The following is a 24,940-nucleotide window of genomic DNA, read 5'->3' as shown; positions in this document are numbered from 1 at the left end:
CACTGGTGGCACTCCGATCCCGCAGCTGAATCCTCCTTAGGAGACGATCCTGGCGCTTGCTGGACTTTCTTGGACGCCCTGAAGCCTTCTTTACAAGAATTTAACCTCTTTCCTTGAAGTTCTTGATGATCCTATAAATTGTTGATTTAGGTGCAATCTTAGTAGCCACAATATCCTTGCCTGTGAAGCCATTTTTATGCAAAGCAATGATGGCTGCACATGTTTCTTTGCAGGTCACCATGGTTAACAATGGAAGAACAATGATTTCAAGCATCACCCTTCTTTTAACATGTCAAGTCTGCCATTCTAACCCAATCAGCCTGACATAATGATCTCCAGCCTTGTGTTCGTCAGCATTCTCACCTGAGTTAACAAGACGATTACTGAAATGATCTCAGCAGGTCCTTTAACGACAGCAATGAAATGCAGTGGAAAGGTTTTTTTGGGATGAAGTTAATTTTCATGGCAAAGAAGGACTATGCAATTAATCTGACCACTCTTCATAACATTCTGGAGTATATGCAATTTGCTGTTATAAAAACTTAAGCAGCAACTTTTCCAATTTCCAATATTTATGTAATTCTCAAAACTTTTGGCCACGACTGTATGCGTGTTGAGGCATCTCAAAGAAAAGCTCACTTTTATCTGATTAATGTTCATTTGATACCATGCTAATTAGCATCACATTACAGTACAAAAGTCATGACAACGGTCTCAAAAATACCCCCACAAACAAACAAAAAATGGCTGACTGTGAAACATCAAAGAAATGTTACATGGCAAAAATCACTGATCATTCCCCAAACACTTTATCTGACTTATAATACACTATAATACATTTATACACAGTAAGTTTAGATAAAAACTAAAAATAAAACCATGCAAAATTGATAGTGACCATAATGTAAAATACAGAAAAAGAATACTAATGTGCTTTTGTTGTGCCAAAACTGAAACTATTTCACTCTTCTGGAAACTTGATTTAAAGCAAAAACACTCGTTTGATGTTCTTGACGTTATTGTATTAGAGTCCATTTCATTTGCAAAGTAGAAACAATAGTAGTGAAAAAAAAAACTATTTATGCATCACCCATCAGGTATAGACTAAAATTAGATTCTTTCAACCTTATAATACTAACAAGTCATTAAAAAAATGATCAGTGACTGAAAACAACCTGTATTTATACAATATCATCTTTCCCATAATACCATTCTTTCATCTAGCACCTTTGGATATAAAGTAAAACTTTCATTTGGATGAATATCAATGCGATCAAGCAGTAGTAGTTTACTACAATTATTAAAGCAGTGAGAAAAGAAGTGCTTTTGAAATTCAAGTACACTTTGGGACCAAATCCAGAGGAGAGGTAGAGCGCAACCACTCCCATTCACTATGTGTCCTTGCGTGCCCGAGCAAATGAACAAGAGGCACTTGCAAAAGAAAAGTGATTTGAATAAAAGGGTCCACTGTTGGGGAATCAAACCTCTGAGCTGTCATTGCTATTGAGGCCTTGTGTCATCATGGGCTCTGTGCTGCTGGAGCCTTTCGGGGACTCTGTGATGTTCTTGTTCCGTCTAGACCGCACCACCAGAACGACGAGAATGACGAGGAGGATGGTGAAGAGAAGACCTACCAAGATTCCTATGATCAAGACAAGCTGGTCGTCACTAGAGTCCCTTTGATTCAATTCTCTAGGTATGATACCCTCCGCCTGGGATTCCTCATGAAGGTTGGGATGTTTCTGAGCGCTGCGTTCCAGCGCTATATGTAAGATGTTTGTGCCACGGTTATTTTCTGTGCCAATATCCTGAGCCAAATCTGGAGCGCGGTTGGCTGACCTTTTGGAAATCGAGTGGCTGTGTGTCACAGAATGATAGTCCAGGCTCCTTTTCCCGATGCCTCGATTAGCGTTGTCTCTGGACCGGACAGTGTAGATGGTGTGAATGTACCACTCCCTGCCTACCGACACCTGGACAGTGTTATAGTGTTAGAATCACAACATTATCACAGTGTTTCTTAATTTTGGCAGCTGTTGTATCTCTCTTACCTGAAACAAAGCTGTGGAATCCAACCTAAAGCCATCAGAGCCTGGCTGCCTCACCAGCGGCAGCGCCTCAGGATCGTCTACAGCGAGGAAAGCATTGAAACTAATGCTGCCAAATGTTCTCGCCTGAGTTTCTGGCTGAGCTTTGTCCTGCAAAGCAGAATGAGTTTAAAATTGCACATTATTCTGCCTAATAATCAAGAATGTTCTCCATATTAAAGGAAACGTTAGATCTACTTGACATGAAAAATATTCAACATTAAATTTAGAGTTTTATTTGTGACTCTGATGAACAATTATTAGAACTGAACAGTGTTATATTTTACTGAAAGTATTACAATTAATACAACGATTCTAAATATAAAACATTTGTTAACTGAAAACAACAACAAAACGAATGAATAAAAATGAATAAAAAACAAATACACACACACACACACATATATGTATATAAGCTTTTTTTTAAATGTATAAATACAAATTAATTCAGATTACAAAAACAAAACAAAATTGTTAAAATTTAAACCTAACATGAAAACGAAAAATATATGTGACTCTGGACCACAAAACCAAAGTGTACATTTTTCAAAATGAAATAAGCTTTCGGTTGATGTATGGTTTGTTAGGATAGGACAATATTTGGCTGAGATACAACTATTGGAACATCTGGAATCTGAGGGTGCATAAATTTTTTTTTTAAAAAATACTGAGAAAATCGCCTTTAAAGTTGTCCAAATGTTCTTAGCAATGCATATTTACGTACTAATCAAAAATTAGGTTTTGTTATATTTACGTTAAGAAATTTACAAAACATGTTCATGTAACGTGATCTTTACTTAATATCCTAATGATTTTTGGCATAAAAGAAAAATCAATAATTTTGACCCATACATGTTTTTTGGGCTATTGCTAAAAATATACCCCAGCAACTTAAGACTTGTTTTGTGGTCCAGGGCCACATATATAGAAAAACACTAATAATAAATTATAGATACTAAACTAACACTGTATCAGCTCGATCTAGATTTCAGCTGTAATATTTACTTTCATTGTATGTCTGCAAAATTTCGTAAATATGATTATTTGTAACTTTGCAACTGTTTGTATGTATTTCCTAGATGCTACTGCAGGTAAGTTGTTTTTCGAGTCTAAGAAAACATACTTTAAATTAGAGATTGATTTATATTTATGACAAGTTTGCACTTTATAAGTAAATATGCAAATTAAATTTTAACAAAATTCCTACATTTTCCTGGTGGCTTTGCGGTTTTCAAAATGTGCTATTTGCTTTTTTAAAAAATTTTTATTAAATCAATAATATTGGACATCTAATCTAGGTTGTTTAACTTTTTATGCATGGTTTGGGCTTCCTTAAAACAGTGTGCATACTCACAATGATCTTAAATCGGTACAGAAGAGACGGTGAATCAGCTAGACAGCCATACTCAAAGTTGTCAGGGTTGTATTTTGGGATGTATCCATCCGCCCCTGTGCACAGGAACACCTTCTCAATGTTACAGATGAAGGAGTCTCCAAGATTCTGAACGGGATCCACCATTACACGGCCGTAGATGACATCTCCTAAACAATGCAGCACCCATAAATAAATGACAGGTGTCATATTTCAAATACTCAAGCAGAAATAAATAGTTGGTCGTAGCATTTTACCCTCTGAGAAAGCCGTATCACTCTCCTGACCAAAGCCCATGGAGCCGTCTGACAACCAGAGAGTCTTTTTTGAAAGCAGCAGCATCTGTGTGTTTAGACTGAACTCTGCGGAGACTGGATCACTCACCTAGAGTCATCAACACAAAAGTTACTCTTCTTAGGAAAACTTGAGTATATGTCAGATTTTCTTGTCTGTCTTAAAGCTAATACTTAATTTTAGTGGCTTTTGAAGGGATCGTGTTTTGCAAATTATCATTATTCTTAACATATTGTATAGTTTTAGATTTTGTTTTAAAGGTAATAGCTTCATCTTTATTAATAAACATAAAATAAATTAAGTTGAACAAAGTAGCCGTACAAATATAGTCAGACAAGATAAAAGTTTAGTTACATTTTTAGCATATAATTTCAGTTATTTAAAATAATGTAATATTTCTGTATACAAAATTTATTTAAAACCTGAATCTCCACACGAATGTTTGAATTTAACTGCACTCATGCCACCTCTGTAGTACAAACAATTTTTTTATTAATACTAATTTCATATGATTGGTAACTTATTTGTCTTATTCTACTTCTTACTGTACTGTTTTAAATATCAATTTTTAAAAAGCTTACAAGCATACATCTTTGAATTTGACAGATGAAAATGATGACATTACAAAGGTAAAAAGAAAATACCCCTGTACGTCACTTTTAGGATTCAAATGTCATCTCATATTAGGAAGGATGATTTTTTATCAGAATTTGTGATTATTGATCAGAAGGTGCTCCTTAATGTTTTAAATTAGGAGGACAAGCACTGCTAAAAAGAAAAGTAAGAATAGAGCCATGTGTAACAGTATATAAGATCTGTGCACGAGGTCTTAAAGAGACAGCAGCCTAAATAAACCTGCCTCTGCTTTTCATTAGAGTGAAGACTGCCCAGTGTTATTTCACAGTTAAATAGATTATAGTTAGATGTAAGTACTGTTCATTTAATTTGTATCTTATTTTCTTTGTTTGTGCTATTAATGGTCATTAATTTATTTGTTCCTATTTTATTATTTAATATCTACTTGCGTTTTTTAGTTCAAATTAATTCAATTCTGAGTGCGCGTGATTCTTGGGTGGGGAGGGGGCGTGGTCTATGAGATATAGTCCAGTCACCACAGCTGGAAAAAATCCTAGGAAACACTGTATACATTTAATAAAATTAGAAAAATGCCATTACAAAGGTAAAAAGAAAATGACCCTGTACATCACCTTAAGTCAAATGTCACCTCCTATTAGGAAGGCTAATTTTTTTTATCAGAATTTTTTATTATTTATAAGAAGGTGCTCCTAATTTTTTAATTAGGAGGACAAGCGCTCCTAATTACAAGATTAAAAAACTGCTCTTAAACTGGGTGTGTGACAGTTATGGCTGTGGAATGGGTTTTTGGTTTTTGCTTTAACCCTTGTCTCTGAGCTTGGCTATACAGCCTTTGATGAGTGCTTGTGATTCAGTAATGACCTGTTGGAAGCGTATGTCCAGATCAAAGGTAATTGGCTCTCTGGGGTGGCACACGGGACGGAAGCTGTACTCAAAACCGGGAGGAGCCATGCAGGGAACCAGTTTCACCGTGTACGTTCCTGAGTAATCCCTCACCTGCAGTGAAAGTATTTCAACATTTACTGTATTAGAAGAGACAGTAAAGGAACCCAATAATGACAAATCCAATCATGAGCATATCAAGAGCAGATTTTGCTTTGAATAAAGAAAAATGGCAGAAAGAGACATCCTAAAGACTTACAGCAAAGTCAGAGATGAAGGTCCACTGCTGCATCGGCTGGTTGTATGTCGGCTCACTTCTCACTAAGCTAAGGTTAAAGGTCAGCCCGGGATGGTCCGCACACATGACCATGGAAGTCATAGGGGAGGCTGTGTTGAAACAAATGTTATTATTTGTTATGAATGCAAGACACTATCTCATCATAACTGGTTCAATTTGTATTTTTTTTTTTTTACTTAATACTAAATATGAAAAATGTTTCACCCCAAAAGCAAAATTTAAAATGTAAAAACACTATATTTAGCATTTATAATGTTTTTTAAAAGGGGGAAAAAATTTTACGATAATTTTTTTAACACACTTTTAGCATAAATTAAATTAATTAGATGTTTAAATATGAATGTTTAAATAACTAAATTGTAAATAAATTCTAGTAAAAAAAAATGTCAAAAACAATTTCTGCTTCCAAAAATAAGCTTAATTTTCTATATTCAAAATACAATTTCTTGTTAATTCATTTCGATATTTGAGTGAAATACCAGCAAATAAAAAATAATTATTAGAACCAGATAAAATCATTTATAGGTACTATATATAGTATGTTTAATAACACACCTGAATGTGCAGTGACAAACAATCCCCGAAAACGTGCTTCTGTACGGAAGTTGACGACCAAACGGCCTTGTTCATTGATGCGCATGCTTGTAGGATAGAGGGCACCTAAAAATAAATAAATTACATTTTAGAATATATTCAAATAGAAAGCAGCAAAAATATTTTATAATAGTAGTTTTTTTATATATATATATACTGTATTTCTGATCAAATAAAAGCAGTCTTCTACATAAGAAGCTCACTACAAAAACAAACAAACAAAATTACTGACTAATAATAAAAAATAAAATAATAATAAAAATTTTTTTCTAAAATAGTAAAAAATATATATTGCTAGATTTATTACACTGTGTCTTGCATTTAGATAAAGAAAAAAAACATGCTGTCTTGCCTTGTAATTCAGCTTCCGGTGGACTACCGATGCCATCTCTCCACAAGATGGCAGTATCGTAAACAAAAGTGAGGCGCAGCTCAGACTGCAGGTCAAAGTGCTGCCAGCCGCCAGCGCCGACGGGCGAGTGAAAGACGTATGACACGTGCAGGGGCACGCGCAGGGTCACGTAAGACTGCACCAGGTTCAGCACCTACACAGGACAGAAAGGGCAATACTTCAGGGTATAATAACTACCCAGCTAACAATGCAGAGTTATTATATGCTTTTAGGAAGGATAGTTAGTGGTTATAAAAATAACTATTAGAGAATGTTTTACACAGGTTCTCTTTAGGTTTCAGAATCACAAACATTTAATTGAAAGGTTCAAAAAAATCCTAAAATCTTTAGAATTTCCTTGCAAATTAATGTTAAAAATGTCAGTTTAATTTGACTTTAACTGCTATCCACTAACTGCTACTCTCCAGGAAAATTTTGGATAAATTCACTGATCAACTTCCCTGAACTTGAATGTGTCCTGTACACCCATCCATTTCTGTTTAGTGACGCTTGTCCACTTTAATTAACTGCAGAGTAAACCAACATAGCTTGTGTCCATGGTGAAGACAAACGACAGGCTCAAACAGGCATGTAAACAGTTGTCTAAAGCTTGTTTAAAGAGCTATACATTCTTTTAGCTAACTGTTTGAAGAGGAGGAAAGAAAAACGAGACACTTTTTATGATCTAAAGGTCAGTTTTGATTCATTGTCGGCGAAAGACAAGCAGTAAGTGGCTTAAAGGGGTACATAAAACAAATGCCTTTGCCAATAAGCTAAAATGGCCAGCTACAGTATAATGGATTGATGTGATCTCACAACTGTGAAAACAGTCTTTCCTTTAAAATGTTTGGCAAAGACATGGAATCCATATATCAAGAGCAGGAGTCTAAACCTTAAAACGTTTGAATAAATTCCTAAACTGACACTGAAAAAAAAACAAAAGAGAGACAAGGACATGTTAACCCCTTTTAAGGGCACAAAACATTTTAAACTTCTGTTCAAAAGTCAGTACGATTTTTAAGATGTTTTAATTAAGTCTCTTATACTCACCCAGGCTGCATTTATGTGATTAAAACAACTGTTATAACAGCAATATTGTGAAATATTATTACAATTTAAAATAACTGTTATCTATTTAAATAGATTTTAGTGTAATTTATGCATTTTGAATATTCAGCCATTACTCCATTGTACAGTGTCACATGATCCTTCAAAAATCATTCTAATATGCTGATTTGCTGCAGCATTATCACAGATGAGAACAGTTGCATTGTTAGATTTTTTTGTAGAAAATGTTTTTTTTAGGATACTTTGAAGAATAGAAAAGGTCAAAATAATATTTTTTGAAATCTAAATAATTTGTAATATTATTAAACTCTTTACTTTCACTTTTGATCAATTTAATGTGTCCTTGTCCAATAAAAGTAATAATTTTGTTATAAAATATTTATAACGTTAATATATAATAAGTAAAATATAATAAGTTATAATTCAAAAAGTTAAAAGAAATCCTTTGAATGGTAGTGTATGTACTATAGCTATATATGTACTTTGGCTGACGCTAAAAGGCTAAAGGCATGGCATGATTTAAATAGAAAAAATTCCTTCTCTTTCCTCACCTGTCCATCAGTCCCGATGGTCCCTCCACAATCGTTGAGAAGTTCAGACATGTCATAGTAGCTGACAAACTCCCACAAGCAGGCCTCCAGATGCAGGTTTCGATAGAATCGTAGGGTGCTTTGGCCCCTGAGGGCTGTGTTGTACTGGTAGGGCGCAGTCCCACCGATGGCATCTGGATTGCGGGTGGCGTCTGTGATGAAGCCGTAGCGTGTCTGAACCTCTGTGTAGTCCAGCAGGTTAGAGCAGCGATGGTTTCCTACACGCGTACCGTCTGGACTCAGAGTCAGCTCAAAGTTGGAGAGCGGCCGAGTGGAGACTACAGGTAACATTCCTGTCAAAGGGAATGAGGAGAATGATGTAACATTTATGCATCTGATATGACACGGAAAGTGAAAAGCATTTTTTAATCCTTTCTAATTTTATAATTAATCTGCATGAAGCCAAATCTGCCTTTCACTGTGATAAAATTGGTGTGCAGGTGCACTGACCGTCAATATGGGGCATGGTAACAGTCAGTTTAATAAGGTTTGGGTGGTCGGGATCTTCTGCTCCAGTGTAGCGCAGTCTGGCAGAGAAAGGCTCGGCTCCAACTGTGCCAACATGCCGAGGCTGGCACATACCTGATCACAAAAAAAAAATGAAACGGCAGCAGTTTAAGGGAGCCGTATACTTAGGAAAAACACTGTCAAGGAACATGAAACAAAGTTAACAGCCCAGTTTGAAATAGTATATTCAATCAACATTTTTTTTAAGGCAGTATTAATTTCAATCCATTGGAAATTGGATCAGATTATTGTGTGTGAATTACATACAGTAAACATTTAAAGAAATTCTGAACATGACTAACATAAGTGGACTTTGGGTAAAAAAATAAGAAAGAAAAAATATCATCGTACTCTATAAAGAAATTAGCTGTGAAAATGATAGCAGCCCTGAAAAATAGCATAGCAAGAAGAAAATTTGGATTTTTATCAGGTTCAAATGATGAAGAGCTCTAAAAAAAAAAAAAGTCAGATTGTCACTTTTCTTTTTATCTCATTTGTGTGCCTAGAAATCGTCTAATATTGGCAACCTGATCTCATCATGAAAACATACCTGTGGGAACTTTTTCACAAAACACGAAATACATACCAATAACAAGCACATATCAGTTCAGTTTCAAATTAACGCTAGAGGCGGTAAAACAACAAGCTATTTTAATCGTTTTTGTATACAGTTATGATTACAGCTGCATATGTTTCACTTTCTGGACGTAATAAGCTTGCACTATAACTCGGCTGGCACGGAATTGGACTTAGGATGCAGAATACTTGGGTACGTTTCCCTTGGGTACGAATCCTGTGAAAAACATGACTCACGATGAAAAAGCTGAAAGATGAGAGATCGAAAAACAAGCTAAAACGGCATGCTTGCGTCTGTGTTTTTTACATCAGATTTGCTTTTGTTCATACTATCGGGTAGGTTTAGGTGTAGTGCAGATGGTATGTTATTATTTAAAACGTCACAGCGCATTGGACTTATAGAGTCACTCAATAAAAATTTCAAGTCAGAACCATGGTGACACCTACAAAACCAGCATCACATGCAGCAAAACATACCATATGTACATTCATCTGTTCCAGAAAAAAAAAGTGGACATTTCACGAAATATACATGGCGCTCCATATATTGTGTCTTGCAAAAAGCTCCCACAGGTACATTTTCATCATTAGATCATTCTCAATATTGGTGTTAATTCTGTAAAACAATTAACTCACCGTCTTCCTGGCTGATGGAGACTATGGGGCTGGTGAGCTCTAGGCCTTCATCCCCGTTGGAGTTGACAGCCCGGGCTGCACATTGCACACGCGAACCTGCCTGGAAGTACACTGAGTCTAATGTGATCGTTTTGGAGGAGGTGAAGAAGGTGTCAAAATCCACTTCCTTCATGGGGCTGGTCACACCGTCAGGACCTGTCGGGGCACTGACCAGCCAGCGGTACCGGGTCAGGGTGTTATTGATGTGCTCAGCAACACAGATGGAGCCCGTACGGTCAAAGCCAGCATACTTGGGGTTGCACGACTAAAATAAATATAGGAATATGTACATATAAATCACAAAGGGTTTGAACAGATTATTTTATATTTCGATTATTTTTGTTAAGTAGGTTTACACACATTCACTGTGTCTAAATTACAATTACTTTGTCTATGTAGTGAACCTACCGTGACACAGACTACAGGATATCCTGCGACTGGCTGAGAATCTCTAGTGCTGCTTGAATCATCATACTGCAACAGAGACACAACAACTGGCACCGCAGGGAAGGTCACATCGGCCATACTGTTCGTCTCTTCAATGTAGATGATGGCTTTGGTGACCTGAAGATTAGAAAAAGCAGAAATAATGAAAACAGTGTGGATCCTTCATGGGTAATTAAATAAAAACAGATATAATACTTCTGATTACACAAAGACATTTTTTGGCATATTTTGGAGTATTCAAGTTTTTTGTATAGCGCTTTTTACAATACAAATCGTTACAAAGCAACTTTACAGAAAATTATGTTTCTACAATATTTAGTACCATATTTTTTCGGACTATAAGTCGCACCTGGGTATAAGTCGCATCAGTCCAAAAATACGTCATGATGAGGAAAAAAAGCATTTATAAGTCGCACTGGACTATAAGTTGCATTTATTTAGAACCAAGAACCAAGAGAAAACATTTACTGCAAGAGGGCGCTAGTATAGAGCGCCCTCTCAAGGCTGTAGACGGTAATGTTTTCTCTTGGTTCATTTCTCTTGGTTCATGTCAAATTAATTTTAAAGTCGCAGGACCAGCCAAACTATGAAAAAAGTGCGACTTATAGTTCAGAAAATATGCTAATAGCTTATAAGTGGTGACTATCAGTTTGTGCACATATTACGTATGAGTACCTGAATCTCAGCTACCATGTTCTCATCAGGTTTGAGGTGGACAGTGAAGGCCTCTCTCATCTCTCGTACACCATCATACAGAATTTCCACCACCACTATGTGCTCAGTCTCTCCTTCTTTAAACTCCACATCTGCAGTTGGAAAATTTTCATTTTCATGTTTGATTTTGTACGTGTTCTATATGTACAGTACATTACAAGGTCTTTTTTAAAGTGTGATAAATAACCAGTGTTTGACAACATATATGTAAAAGAAAACATGTCCAGCTCATGCATCACTAACAATTTAAAAATATAAAAAATCTTGTTCTAGAAATGAAAAGTCTTGCAATTACTTGCATTGTAACATTGTTTTTATAAAAACTAAATAAATGTTCTTCCCAAATTCTCATAACTCAATATCTTTAGATATTTTAGTTTTGTATTTTTGTAAAAACAGTTATTCTCAGTGATGATTCTCATTAATTCTCAATACTGTAATGCAAACATATTAAAAGCACTAGTGTAAAAAAATACAAATAAAATTTTTGATATAAATCGGCATAATTTAGGCAAATAATAATCACACAATTATACATACATGTATAGTAGTATTAACAACATTAGTACTTGTTATATTTAAATTACCATAAATTGGGTAAATATAACATAAATACTATTAAGATGTATAATACTTAAACATTTTTTACAGTAATAAAAATTATATTTTTGTACATATTATTGTCTGTCTTTTATTGTTTATATAACAATACAGTGAATGTTTTTATAGAAAAAAAATTCTAAAGACTTTAAAATAGTCAATTAAAAATATTAATAATAAATGGTCTAGAAATAAGCATATTATTCTTTGATCGAGAGATTTTTTTAGGTAAAAAAGAATGATTATGGGGTAAAATAGGAACTAGATATGTCATTGGGAGGTTTGGTGAGATTCCCCAGTGAGCTGTCTCAGAAAACCATGCTATGATGTTGTGTTTGAAGCCACCTTCAGAGATGGGATGGTAATCTTCTCCAGAGGAAGCCGAGCCATCCTTTGTGTGGACCCGAACCACAGACACTTTGGATGTGTCTCCTGTCCTCTGAACCGGGATCCTCACCTCTGAGATCTGCCCAGACTCACTGGGTTCACTGACACTAAACTTGGTTGCTCCAAACCTGATAATGGCCTCTGGGGAAAAAAGATCATGGGAAAGGAGAGATGTATGTCAGCACCAGAATATCACTTAACTTGGGGTTGATATGAACCTATCATCAGAAGAAAGATGATTAAAGATCACATGAAATCAAAATGAGAGTTTTGTAGCCTCTAGTCCAGATTTATGAGATTTGAATCTATATATTTGGAATTGTGCCTATAAATGTTGACATAATACATTTATCCTGATCTTAGTGTGCAATTAAATTTTACATTAGTCTCTTTCATACTATTTTAAATATTTATTATGAAATAATGCATACTTCTATATACCTTAAATATCTGCATTTTTCCTGAACAAAAAAACACTGCCTTACAGTTCATTCAGAACTTTCTAGGACTCCGACAGATAACAGGAATTGCAAGTGGAACAAAAGTCGGCACAGAAATGTGATAAAGTGGAAGATGAATGTCTTACTGTCAGCATCGTCCTTTATCTTGACTAGTGTCTCATTCTGAGCCCCTATGGAGGCCCCAAATGGAGACTCGCTCTTGGGACTTCCCAGCACCAATCTCAGCTCCTCGTCTTCCTCATGTTCGGTGTCATCCACAAGGATGAGGACACAAGGCTTCTCCACCTCTCCTATGCAAGCAATCAATACGGAGTTGTTATTTAGTATGCATACAAATGTCAACACTTCAAATTGGGAATAAATTACTGGGTTTCTTCATCTTTTATAGAGATAAACACTCTTAATAATAAGTCAAAAATAATACCTGGTAAAAAGACAATGGTGGAGATGTCCGTGTTCGGCCTCTCGTTGAAGTCCATCATGACTTGGGCCGAACCTTGACGGCTGTAGCACCGCACACTGGACTTGTAGCTCAAATCTCCACTCCGGTACACAATAGCAGATATCTGTCCATCGTTCTCTTTACCTGTGTACGTAGGATCTCGGAACTGCACCTTGGGCACTTAAAAAAAGTGTTATATTCAAACCCAAATCTTATTTATTTTGTTTTTTTCTTGTCTAAGATAATAAGAATGAAACGGTATGCTATATTTAGCCTTTTTATGGTTTAGTGTAAGATCACTCACAATCTGAGATGGAGTCGTTGATGTAGATCGTAGCTTTTCCTGGTTCACCCAATATGCCGTTCATTGGCATACGGAGAACCAGCTCAAATTTCTCTGGCCCCTCCAGCACCGGCTGGCCCAGGTCATCCAGGATTGTAACCTTGAACGTCTGCATGTTGACGCCCGGGGAAAAGTCTAGGTTCTTACTAATCCCAACGTAGTCCACGCCAGCTGTGTTAAGGTTTACAGAATTGTAGTAATATGTTAGAAATATCAACTGCACATAAATAAGTTATCAGAGGTTAAATAACAGAGAAAATAAACCTCTCTCAAGCGCAGAACTGACCAAACTTTTTTCTCCACAAAAAGAAAAAAAAAAGTATACTGACACTAGACCTGTGAGAGAATACTTTTATGGAGATACTTTATATTTCTGACCTGCTGTGCAAATAATTATTAAGTTTACTGCTATGTACTCATTCCTTAAATACATTGACCTTTATATCAGACATGCAATAGTGTATTATCTTAGTAAAAATGAATAAATAACATTGGTTATTACTAGTGAAATAATAATTAAAGTGTATTTTGCCAATCCATTTTTTTGCAGATTTTTTCATGTTTTCATCAAATTTAATTTGATTTATTTTAATCAAGTTTGCTTTAACATTAACAAGGTGTTTATTTATTTCTTTTTTATTGAATAAACTGAAATTATTTTCCACTAGGTATTTTAGCGTGTTCAACTGTTTGAATGAGCTGCCGTTTAGTTATATGCTGGCCTTTTATTGTGGTGACATTCATTTTAACTTCACTCACTGTTGTTGAACAGGACTGGACCTTTCCTGGCCAGAATGAGCTACAACATGAACCAGACAGTCGATAGTCTGACTCTATGATTAAACTGTTTGAAGACAACCCTTTCAACAATCTGGAGAGTGTTCAAAAGACTGTAAATGTGGATGTTTGTACAACATTAGTATTTCCAGATCATGTTAGAAAGAGGCACTGAAGACCATGTTGTGTTTACATCTTGTCAGTAAGTCATAGGATGGGCTTTTGTTGTCTGGCACTGTCTATTGTTGAAGCCTGAGGGGCCTGTAGCAACATATTATTGGTGTAGATGTCTCGGAATACAGGCTAGATAATGTATTAGATCAACCAAGAATGTTTACAGTAATTATATATGAAAGCGTCTACACATGTAATACTAGGAACTGGCATACGCAATCTGTCTGCTACATACCTTCGGCTGAAACTGGCTCAGTTTTTCGAGACCGTACTGTGACCGTTCCGGTTTTGGAAAGGTCACTTCCGGTTCTCCAAACCCGGACTTCGACATAACCATCACTCTCATCCACATGGTACTCAGTTTCTCCAAAGTAAAACACTGGCGCTGTTGGACAACAAAGAGAGGTGTTTTATTGATGGAACAAGATGTAAGTTTGATCACTAAATTATCATTAATCTAACCATGGAATAGTTAAATAAAACTAACATAAATAAGCCATATCAATTCTGTTACTTGAAATAAATGTAGCAAGTTGAGTAAATTGCCAAATCTGACACTTGTACATCAGAAACTGAAATAAAAACCGAGAAAATCCATATGGACAACTCCAAAAACTGATAAAAAGGACAAAAACACAATACAATTACTAAAATTAAAATGAAAATATGAAAAATAAAAATACTATATATCACATCAATGATATTAAAATAATACTAGTCATAACACTCAAGGAAAAACAGTTTTGAATCAGTTTTTGTTCATATAATAAAATTCAGTGGGGTCCAAACACCTCTGAATTTATATTTATATGGATTATTTATTATATATTTATTTCCAAAATAGATTTTGTGTTCCACATAAAATAAAAAAAATAAAAACATATAAGATTTTTGGGTGAACTATCCCTTTAAGACAGCCTTTTTTTCAAAATATATTTTGTGTTCTGGTGAAGAAATAAAGTCTGGTTATGACATTTGGTGAGTAAGTGAGTAAATGATGGGTGAAGTGTCTTTTTAAGAGTGAGGAGCTGTCTGAGGTGGCTCTAACAGAAGGTACGGGGGATGTGGAGATAGACGGGCTAGCGTGGACCTGTCTGTTTGCAATTAACACTTTACCCGACTTAGAATCCATGGACAAATCCTTGTTCATAGCTCCCTAACACCCTGTCTGCTGCTGAAAGGTCTATGTCACACTTAGCTTCCAAATGTGTTTTCTTGGAAGACACTGTGTCATGTACTGAAACTGATTGAGGGTAAGACACTGAGGGTGTTGAGAGAGTTTAAGCTGCTATATGTCCACGGTAGGAAGCGCATCTAAGCCTAAGGAAAATAAACAATATGTGTAATGAGACTTTTTTTTCACTTGTTTTATTCCTGTGTGGCTTGGAGGCCTCACAGGCGACGTGATAAAAAAACAGAAGGTTCCTTTTTACCCCTAAACCAACACTGAACTGTTGACACATTAGGATGGAATGCACTAATGAGGTGAGTCTGGTTTGTTGTAATTGCACTTTTTCCATTAAACATCTTCAACATTTGAGCTTTTGTTAGACCCTATTATTGAATGATTTTACCTGCCCCTGAAGGGTTATTCAAGCTCCAACTCTTATATTATGAACTCAGCAACCATGAAAAGTGAAACAAGAAAATACTGATGGGGACAGAGAAGAGTGTTTGACTGACAGAAAGAGTTCACTGAAAAAATGAAAAAAACTATGACAAATATCTCATGCCACATGATGGCAGGTTTGATGTTTGAAGGCATGTCTTGTGAGTGACAAGTTTGGATGTTTAGAAGTGGATATGAGCGTGAATAAACAGAGCAGCTTGGACATTCTGCAATAAATGAAAAAATAAAATAAAAAACAATAGAAATGCATAAATAAATAAGACACAGGTTTGTTATTACATGGTTAACAAGGCAAGGAAAACGAATAAATCCTCAGTTTTATAACCATACAGTATACAGTTTGTAATGTCACATTAAGGTATTTTTATAAATTAAATTAAATTAAATTAAATTAAATTAAATTAAATTAAATTAAATTAAATTAAATTAAATTAAATTAAATTAAATTAAATTAAATTAAATTAAATTAAACCAAAGTGTACACCATTGTTTGGGGTCAGTAAGATTTTACAATAATTTTTAAATATTTTATTAATTATTTTTAAGGAAATTAAAACTTTTAATTAAGCAGGAATGCATTAAACCGATCAAAAGTGACAGTAAAGTTATTTATAAGGTAAAAAAGTTATAAGATATAAGCATCAAAGTTTGATTTCAAGGCTACATTTTCACAGAATGTTCTTTACCTTATGAAGGATGGTTTTATGTAGAAAACCAGGGTCCCATATGAAATAGAAACAATGTATAAATACCAACATCAAACTTGCTTTTCTATTCCAAACTTGCCGTCCCAATGCAGCTGATTACTACTGCCAAACTAAGAGCAATATTAATTATATTGTGTTTTATGTTTCCTCTTTAATGTGCTGAAACTACTAAATTACCAACTTTCATTAATGATCAAAGGCTAAGCTTAACAAACTCAGTGTTTTACCTGCAATAAAATGCACGTTACGTTCGTGTGAAGCTGGGTTAAAGCTCTCGAGGGGCAAATACATCTTTAGGCACTGCCTAGAGGTTTGAGTCCAAGGGCGAAAATAACTAAATTGTTCACATGGTGAAAATCCCATTATAAAGTGCACACTTCAAAAAAACTAAAAGAAAAACAAAACCTGAAGCAGTTATCTCTAGCTTTATCTAGTCTTGGAGACACATTAAATATAATTGCATGATTGGCCTTGGCACTGCCAGCGCCTGTCCCTGCAGAGATATAAAGCGCTGTGGGCGATCGGAAGGTGATATGAAATGAGTTCTTTTGTTTGGCTTGTTGTGTGGATGCTCTTTGGTGTGTGTCTCGCTGCTCCCACAATCAGATAAGGATCATTTGTAAAAGGGACAAACAGTGAGCTTCAAAGCACCACAGTCCATTAACTGAAAAGCAAACCATTGGCTCCTACACGACCCAAACCCAAACTCAACTGCTCCACTGAGTGGATTAGGTTACCCGTGTGGCAGGCTGCCATGGTGCTAGTAGGCTAAATTTGAACTACTGAGGGTTTTCTTTCCTTCATAGGAACTGCAGACTGGAACATTAATGCATTAGCTTTCCAAAACTTAAATGATCTGGCCTGAACACTATAGTATGCTCTGACACTCACTCTTAACTGTATTCTATCTATTTCACTGCACGGTTGACAACTTTGGTCAAAAGCAGCTCTTCAAAGTAGCTCTAGCCAGCAAAGCTTTCACAAGGATGGCCCCTGGAGACATTAACGCACAGCTTCCTCTCACCTCATTTCAACTCACTGTAATTAAACCTCCTGGTGGAAAAAGCCAAAGTAAATGTAATCAAAAAAGCCAGGGAAATGTAATCAAGGAAAATTATTGTTTAGTGTATAACGCCCACCCCTGGCAGTTTATTAGATTTTTTTGTCAACGTTTCCTCTCTGACGAATTCTTCATAATAACTGCACATCAGTTCGAACATCAGAATTATTCTTCAGAGTTTGCTGATTGTGCTTTTGCACAGTAGAGGTTGTAACTGTTTCATAAGTAGAGGGATAGATTCGGTTCAAAATGTTTCGTCTTGAATGTCCATGATAAAAAAAAAGTAAAATTTTCCTTATTTACTTATTTTAAACTGTATAAATTTAAAAGTACAGTTATCAAACAAACAAACAAACAAACAACATCTAAATTGGGTTGCAGATAATCTAGTTTTTAATAGAATCTTTTTCAAGAATTCTTCTTTAACTGAGACTTTTTCTTCATTATGATACCATTACAATTGTATGAACCTGATATTTTTTTTTTATTATTTTGGAAAAATAAAATAAATTTTTATATGTAAAATCAAAACATGTATTTTCAGGCACAATATAAAACTACATAACTATAAAATAATATTTTTACTATATATATATATATATATATATATATATATATATATATATATATATATATATATATATATATATATATATATATATATATATATATATATATATATATATATATATATATTAGGGCTTTCATCGTTGGCGTGTTAATGCGTGTGATTACTTTTTTACAATAATTTTACAATCCTTAACGAATTAAAATAATTTCCTGTTGCACTGTACACAAACTATAAAATTCAGTTTTTTTTCTTTCTTTCATACTTATATGGGCTCCTTTGGTGTCCTTTCAGATTTTCTAAGTGTCTTTTTTGAAAAGACATCTAAATTTATGTTGAAAGAAAATACAGATTTTTGAGAATCACCCTTTAGTCTTTTGGTTTACTTTTCTGGATGTAGCAAATAATGTAAAAATAAACATTTGAAACAAGATACATGGCCTGTGCTTAATTTCATGAATTGTGTGATTAATCTGATAAAAAATTTTAATCGATTGACAGCCCTAATATATATTTATATGTATAGTATGTTTATAATTAATATATATATATATATATATACACACTGTATATAAATATATATATATATATACACACACACACACACACAAATATACATATCACATTATAATTTTATATGATTATTATAAATCACATAACATTATAATAGGATATGAAATTATGTAAGTGCACACACAGTGAGAGAATCTACTCTGGGAGTCTAGTGTGCACTTCACACGTCTACATGCAGACGTGTGCTTGAACTTTCCTTAGCATTCCCACAGAGAGACAGCAATTTATAAAAAGACCTCTGGGTAGGAGAAAATGGCAGAGCACATTAACACAGCGCTAAGTGTTTCTTAGCGAGAACACACTGTACACATTTCCACAGGAGCGGAATTGATTTGCTCTAATTTTCGTTTTAAAAAAGCACCAGAACGGGTGATTCTCTTGCAAAAAGCATCCGGACACGTGTATTTCAATCGACTCGCCAGGGTGCTTTCTGTGATTGACAATGCCAAATCTGTGATTGCTGGCTAATGCCATATTACGTTGCCACTATTTATGACTGTTTAAAAAATGACCTGCATGTACTGTAAAGACCAAATTAAAGATTTCAGACATAATTTCAACTGCTCTTTCATACTCTTGTTATATTTTTGCATCAACTTTATGTATTAATTTAAAACCATTTAAAGAAATAATTCACCCAAAATGATTTTTTTCATCATTTACTCTCCCTTCATGTTGTTCCAAAACAGTATGAGTTTTTTCCTGTTAAACACAAAATATATATAAGAATGCTAGTAACCAAACGGTAGATTCTATGCATTAGATTTTTATACAGCTATGAAACTCAATGGTTACTGTCAACTGTTTGAATTTTTGTGTGAACAATCCATTAAAATTTTGCCTTGAACCATAATTTTTGTTACTGTTGACAAAATATTTCTTCAATTGATGTAAAGCCAGGAATCAACAAACAGACGGTAAAAGAAATGTGACCTAACAACTTGCTTCAATCACCAGCTTCTCCACAGGACATCCGCCTCGTCTCCTCCAGGCTGACCCAGAATCAGAAGACTGGATCTTAATAATAGGCTCCAGACAGACAGCCACCTACGCTAATTTTGCTCCCTCCGGATCCTCCCTTCACATCTTTCTCTCCAAGTGGTCCATAATCATAGCTTTATTAACCCAGCACACATTCACAGCAGTATAAATAGTGAGCCTGATCCTGAAGTACAAGTATCCTCTTGTTTTGCAGTTACAATAACTCAAATGTGGTTCTCCCTCGATGCATGCGATGGTGATTTTTGTCGTATCCAGCGGCAGTTACCACAACGTGCGAGAACACGTCCCACCGCACTAATTTCAACACACAGATGATTTTGCCAGCTGATTCTTGTAACCAAAATGCCCTTTTCTCTGTATAAAACAATAGAAATCATTTGAAAGTCTCAACTTAGATAGAAAACCAAACGTGTGGGTGAGAAACTCAGTACAGACAGAATAGAGTATCTATCTATCTCATCTATCTGTCTGTCTGTCTGTCTGTCTGTCTGTCTATCTACAGTGCCTATAAAAAGTATTCATACCCTTTTTTTCCCATTTTTTTGTCACAGCCTTATGTTAAACTGCTTTAAATAACTTTTTTTTCCACGTCAGTCTACACAGATATGACAACTTTGCAAATGTATTAAAATTCAAACACTGAAATACATACATTGCATAAGTATTCATACCCTTAACTTAGTACTCAGTTGAAGCACCTTTACAGTCTCAAGTCGTTTTAGTGTGATGCGACAATCTTTGCACATCTAATTTTTTAATTATCTGCCATTCCTGTCCTTACCTCAACTCTCAAGCTATATCAGGTAGATGCACATTTTCAGGTTTCTCCAGAAATGTTTGATTGGGTTAAAGCTCAGGCTCTGGGTGGGCCACTCAAGAACATTCACTGAGTTGTCTATAAGCCAGTCTTGCTGTGTGCTTAGGGTCATTGTCCTGTTGGAAGGTGAACCTTCTGCCCAGCCTAAGGTTCTGAATGTTCTGGACTGGGTTTTCATCAGGGATATCTCAATATTTTGGTGCACTGAGCTTTTCTTTTACTCTGACGAGTCTCTCAGTCCCATCCACTGAAAAACAGCCCCACAGCATGAAGCTGCTACCAGCACACTTTACTTTTGGGATGCTACTCCACAGCTGATGAGCAATGCCCGGTTTCCTCCAAACATGATGCTTGGAATTGCATTTCATCAGACTAGAGAATCTAGTTTCTCACAATCTGAGGGGTTCTTTAGGTGCTTTGTTGCAAATTCTAAGTGTGTTTTCATGTGTCTTCACTGAGGATTGGTGGAGTGATGCAGTGATATTTGTCCTTCTGTAAGTGTCTCCCATCTGCATATATGATCATGGAGCTCAACTAGAGGCCAGCTCTAGGAAGAGTCCTAGTTTTTTCAGACTTCTTCCACTAAGAGAAATGGACACTACATGCTTCTGTGAACCTTCAATGCAGCAGAATTTTTCTGAACTCTTCCCTAGATGTGTGGCTTGATTTAATCCTATCTCTGAGTTCTACAGGCAGTTCTTTTGACTTCAAGGCTTGGTTTTTGCTCTGATATGCATTTTCAGCTATTAGACCTTTTATTGAGAGGTGTGTGCCTTTCCAAATCATACTCATTCAACTGAATTTGACAGAGGTTAACGCCACTAGAAGTTTAGTAACATCTACAAGCGATATGAATGCTCCTGAGAAAAATTTCAACTGTCCCAGAAAAGGGTATGAATACTTATGCAATGGAATCATTATTTTTTTTTATTTCTAATAAATCTGTTTTCTGTCTGTTTGACTGTTTGTATGTTTCATGTTAAGACATTTCCATCCATGCTAATTTGTTAACCAACTGCAGTAAAGTCCAGTCTAAACAGACTATTTTTACCAGGAGTTGTAGCTGTCTGTGCGTGCTCTGAGTACTCTAAGTAGGTGGCACTCAATAAGCTGACATGGTGCTGTCTTTTCTAAAAACAGTCGATCAGGTTTCAGGTGTATGCGTCATTTGCAAAAGTGAACCTGCACTGCTGTCAGACAGTAGCTCCAGGCAATGTTTTTTCTCTTTCTCTCCTTTTTTTTTTTTTTTTTTTTTTTTACTCCTCCTTGCTGAAATTCTTGACATCAGCCAAGAATCTGGATTGGAAAACAAGATAACAATGAAGATGCAAACAAAGCCAGTTTCTACACGGCAGTGCTGTCCTCCACCCTGTGTGTTGATACTTGACAAATCAGCCGTAAGAAATAGGATCAACCTGCAAACTGATATGTGTAAGAGGCTTCCAATTGTCATTTACCTCACCTTGAAAATCAAGAGCTGAGGTGAAACCAAAAAGCGATAAACAAAACATATTTTTTTTCCTATTTCAGCAAGCTTAAACATTACCAGAGACTATGAAAATCTGAATAAAAAAACGTACATAAATGAATAAGTATCTATCTATCTATCTATCTATCTATCTATCTATCTATCTATCTATCTATCTATCTATCTATCTATCTATCTATCTATCTATCTATCTATCTATCTATCTATCTATCTATCTATCTATCTATCTATCCGTCCGTCCGTCCGTCTCTTTCTTTCTTTCTTTCTTTCTTTGAACTATGAATGTAACCATCACTTTTCCAGCCACTTGATCTCCAAATGTTTCCTGTCAGTATTTCAGACATTTGGAATGGCTTGGTGACATTCAGGACAGGTTTACAGATTGAAAAAATATTCCATGAAGTCTACCCTCATAAAAAAAACCTTGACAGAGACATCAGTGTGGCACCACATTTGTGCTGACGCCTCTAGAGCTGACCCTGGAGACTCAAACACAGTGTTTCGACACGCAACGTTTTAAATTACATTGCAGCGACCAACTGTTGGGAATTTCAGGCATGTAACCCCTGTCCTCTTAAAAGGACACTTTCACCACCATAAAACCCTTCCATAAATAGTAATAAATGCAATCTATCTACAATTCAATTGCCCAGAGATAGGAGAGCTTCAATACATAAGCTGTCCATCATCTGATCCATCAACATTTTGTTTTCCATGAGATTTTTAATAGAAGATTTGCTTGTATGAAACCAAATAACTTCAAATGCTGTTTCACATCAAAAGCAAACTGAATAAATTTAATTTTTCCAAATACATTTTCTTCTGGCTTATGTATGTGTGTATGTGTGTGTGTGTGTGTGTGTGTGTGTGTGTGTATAAATGCAAATAGATTTCAGACCTCCCACAAACTCGAGGGCTCCTTCTTTCAAGGAGAATCTGAGTTTCATGTATAGGTAGAATTAAAAAATCAGCGGTTTTGTTGGATCTTTTCTTCCAGTCTACCCTGTCTGTGCAGGATAAGCATCGGTCTCAGGAGATAGCCAGGCAGCTGTGAGAAGAGGGGAGGCCCGGAGGTGTTGCTGAACAAAGAGGCACCGTGGGGAGATATGATAGAGAACAGCACCTGTAACTATGCCTGCAGATGAGCGATAAGGTGCTTTCTGGGGCACAGATGTGCAACACAGACATGTACACGCCTGAGGAAAGCTTTCAGCTTCAAAATGGATAGCCCTGTTTTTTATGCACATTTAAAGTCATATTAGATGAACTCGAACCTTAAAAAAGGCTCAAGGATAAAATATACATGACCGGATCTGTTATGTTTTGTTTATAATTAAAGGTCATTAAAAAATTGATTTTCTTAAAGGGACAGTTCACCTAAAAACTAAATCATATGATCATCTAATATTTATCATGTTGCTTGAACCCCATATTAATATCTTTTTGCACATAATACCCCATATTCATTTAATGTTATTACATAGCTATTTTATAGATTTAGTATTGTTATAAAAGTCAGTAAATTTTATTAAATTCCAGTGTATTAAATAGAAAATACATATTATGAGCAATATCCAAGTGAGTAGATTATTTTAATTTTATTTGAAGATTTTCTAGAATTTCTTATTATGCATAAAATTGAATAAAATTAAATAAATTTTTAATTTATATATATATATATATATATATATTATATATATATATATATATATATATATATATATATATATATATATATATATATATATATATATATATATATATATATATATATATTTAGTGGGGATCGAAAGTTTGGGCACCCTTTGCAGAATCTGTGAAAATATGAGTGATTTTCAAAAAATAAGACAGATCATACTAAATGCATGTTATATTTAATTTAGTACTGTCCTGAGTAAGATATTGTACATAAAATATATTAACATTTAGTCCACAAGACAAAAAAAAATGCTGAAATTATTAAAATAACCCCATTCAAAAGTTTGGGAACCCTTGGTTCTTAATACTGTGTGTGGTCACCTGATGATCCTCGGCTGTCTTTCTGTTTTGTGATGGTTGTGCATGAGTCCCTTGTTTGTTCTGAACAGTTAAACTGAGCAGCGTTCTTCAGAAAAATCTTTAAGGTCCTGCAGTTTTCCGGCATCTTTGCATATTTGAACCCTTTCCAGCAGTGACTTTATGATTTTGAGATGCACCTTATCACACTGAGGACATTTGAGAGACTCAAACACAACTATTTAAAAAGATTCAAGCATTCACTGATGCTCCAGAAGGAAACAAGATGCATTAAGAGCTGGGGGGGGGGGGGGGGAGGTGAAAACTTTTGAACACAATAAAGATGGCCAAATTTTTCTTATTTTGTTGAAATATATATTTTTTTCCATTTAGTTCTGCCCTTCGTAAGCAACAGAAGATACTTGTATGTTTCCCGGTACACAAATTAAGTACAATTTACCTTATCTTCAAATTCCAAAAGTTTTCACCCCCAGCTCTTAATGCATCTTGTTTCCTTCTGGAGCATCAGTGAATGTTTGAATCTTTTTAAATAGTTGTGTTTGAGTCCCTCAAATGTCCTCAGTCTGAAAAGATGCATCTCAAAATCATACAGTCACTGCTGGAAAGGGTTCAAATATGCAAAGATGCTGGAAAACTGAAGAATCTGCAGGACCTTAAAGATTTTTCTGAAGAACGCTGCTCAGTTTAACTGTTCAGAACAAACAAGGGACTCATGCACAACCATCACAAAACAGAAAGACAGTCGAGGATCATCAGGTAACAGAACACAGTACTAAGAACCAAGGGTTCCCAAACTTTTGAGTGG

The 24,940-nt window shown here is 35.3% G+C and overlaps 1 protein-coding gene across 1 annotated transcript in view; it reads right to left on the bottom strand.

The window, feature by feature from the left end:
* Nucleotides 1-635: 635 nt before the first annotated feature.
* The window catches only part of LOC113114788 (FRAS1-related extracellular matrix protein 2-like), a 66,705-nt gene continuing 42,400 nt past the window's right edge, over nucleotides 636-24,940 (bottom strand). The window contains exons 7-24 of the mRNA XM_026281808.1: nucleotides 14,509-14,658; nucleotides 13,284-13,493; nucleotides 12,962-13,159; nucleotides 12,663-12,827; nucleotides 12,035-12,217; nucleotides 11,051-11,181; nucleotides 10,337-10,492; nucleotides 9,890-10,193; nucleotides 8,621-8,752; nucleotides 8,132-8,463; nucleotides 6,474-6,666; nucleotides 6,083-6,187; nucleotides 5,489-5,616; nucleotides 5,209-5,343; nucleotides 3,714-3,840; nucleotides 3,439-3,626; nucleotides 2,049-2,195; nucleotides 636-1,970 (exon numbers count right to left, since the gene is read on the bottom strand). Coding sequence (XP_026137593.1) covers nucleotides 1,479-1,970; nucleotides 2,049-2,195; nucleotides 3,439-3,626; nucleotides 3,714-3,840; nucleotides 5,209-5,343; nucleotides 5,489-5,616; nucleotides 6,083-6,187; nucleotides 6,474-6,666; nucleotides 8,132-8,463; nucleotides 8,621-8,752; nucleotides 9,890-10,193; nucleotides 10,337-10,492; nucleotides 11,051-11,181; nucleotides 12,035-12,217; nucleotides 12,663-12,827; nucleotides 12,962-13,159; nucleotides 13,284-13,493; nucleotides 14,509-14,658 — 3,476 coding nt within the window. The 3' untranslated portion in view covers nucleotides 636-1,478. The remainder of the gene's footprint in view (nucleotides 1,971-2,048; nucleotides 2,196-3,438; nucleotides 3,627-3,713; nucleotides 3,841-5,208; nucleotides 5,344-5,488; nucleotides 5,617-6,082; nucleotides 6,188-6,473; nucleotides 6,667-8,131; nucleotides 8,464-8,620; nucleotides 8,753-9,889; nucleotides 10,194-10,336; nucleotides 10,493-11,050; nucleotides 11,182-12,034; nucleotides 12,218-12,662; nucleotides 12,828-12,961; nucleotides 13,160-13,283; nucleotides 13,494-14,508; nucleotides 14,659-24,940) is intronic.

This window comes from Carassius auratus, chromosome 15 (genome assembly GCF_003368295.1).
Source record: "Carassius auratus strain Wakin chromosome 15, ASM336829v1, whole genome shotgun sequence".
NCBI lineage: Eukaryota > Metazoa > Chordata > Actinopteri > Cypriniformes > Cyprinidae > Carassius > Carassius auratus.
The sequence above is the reverse complement of the archived record's forward strand: the minus strand, read 5'-3'. Positions and strand labels throughout refer to the sequence as shown.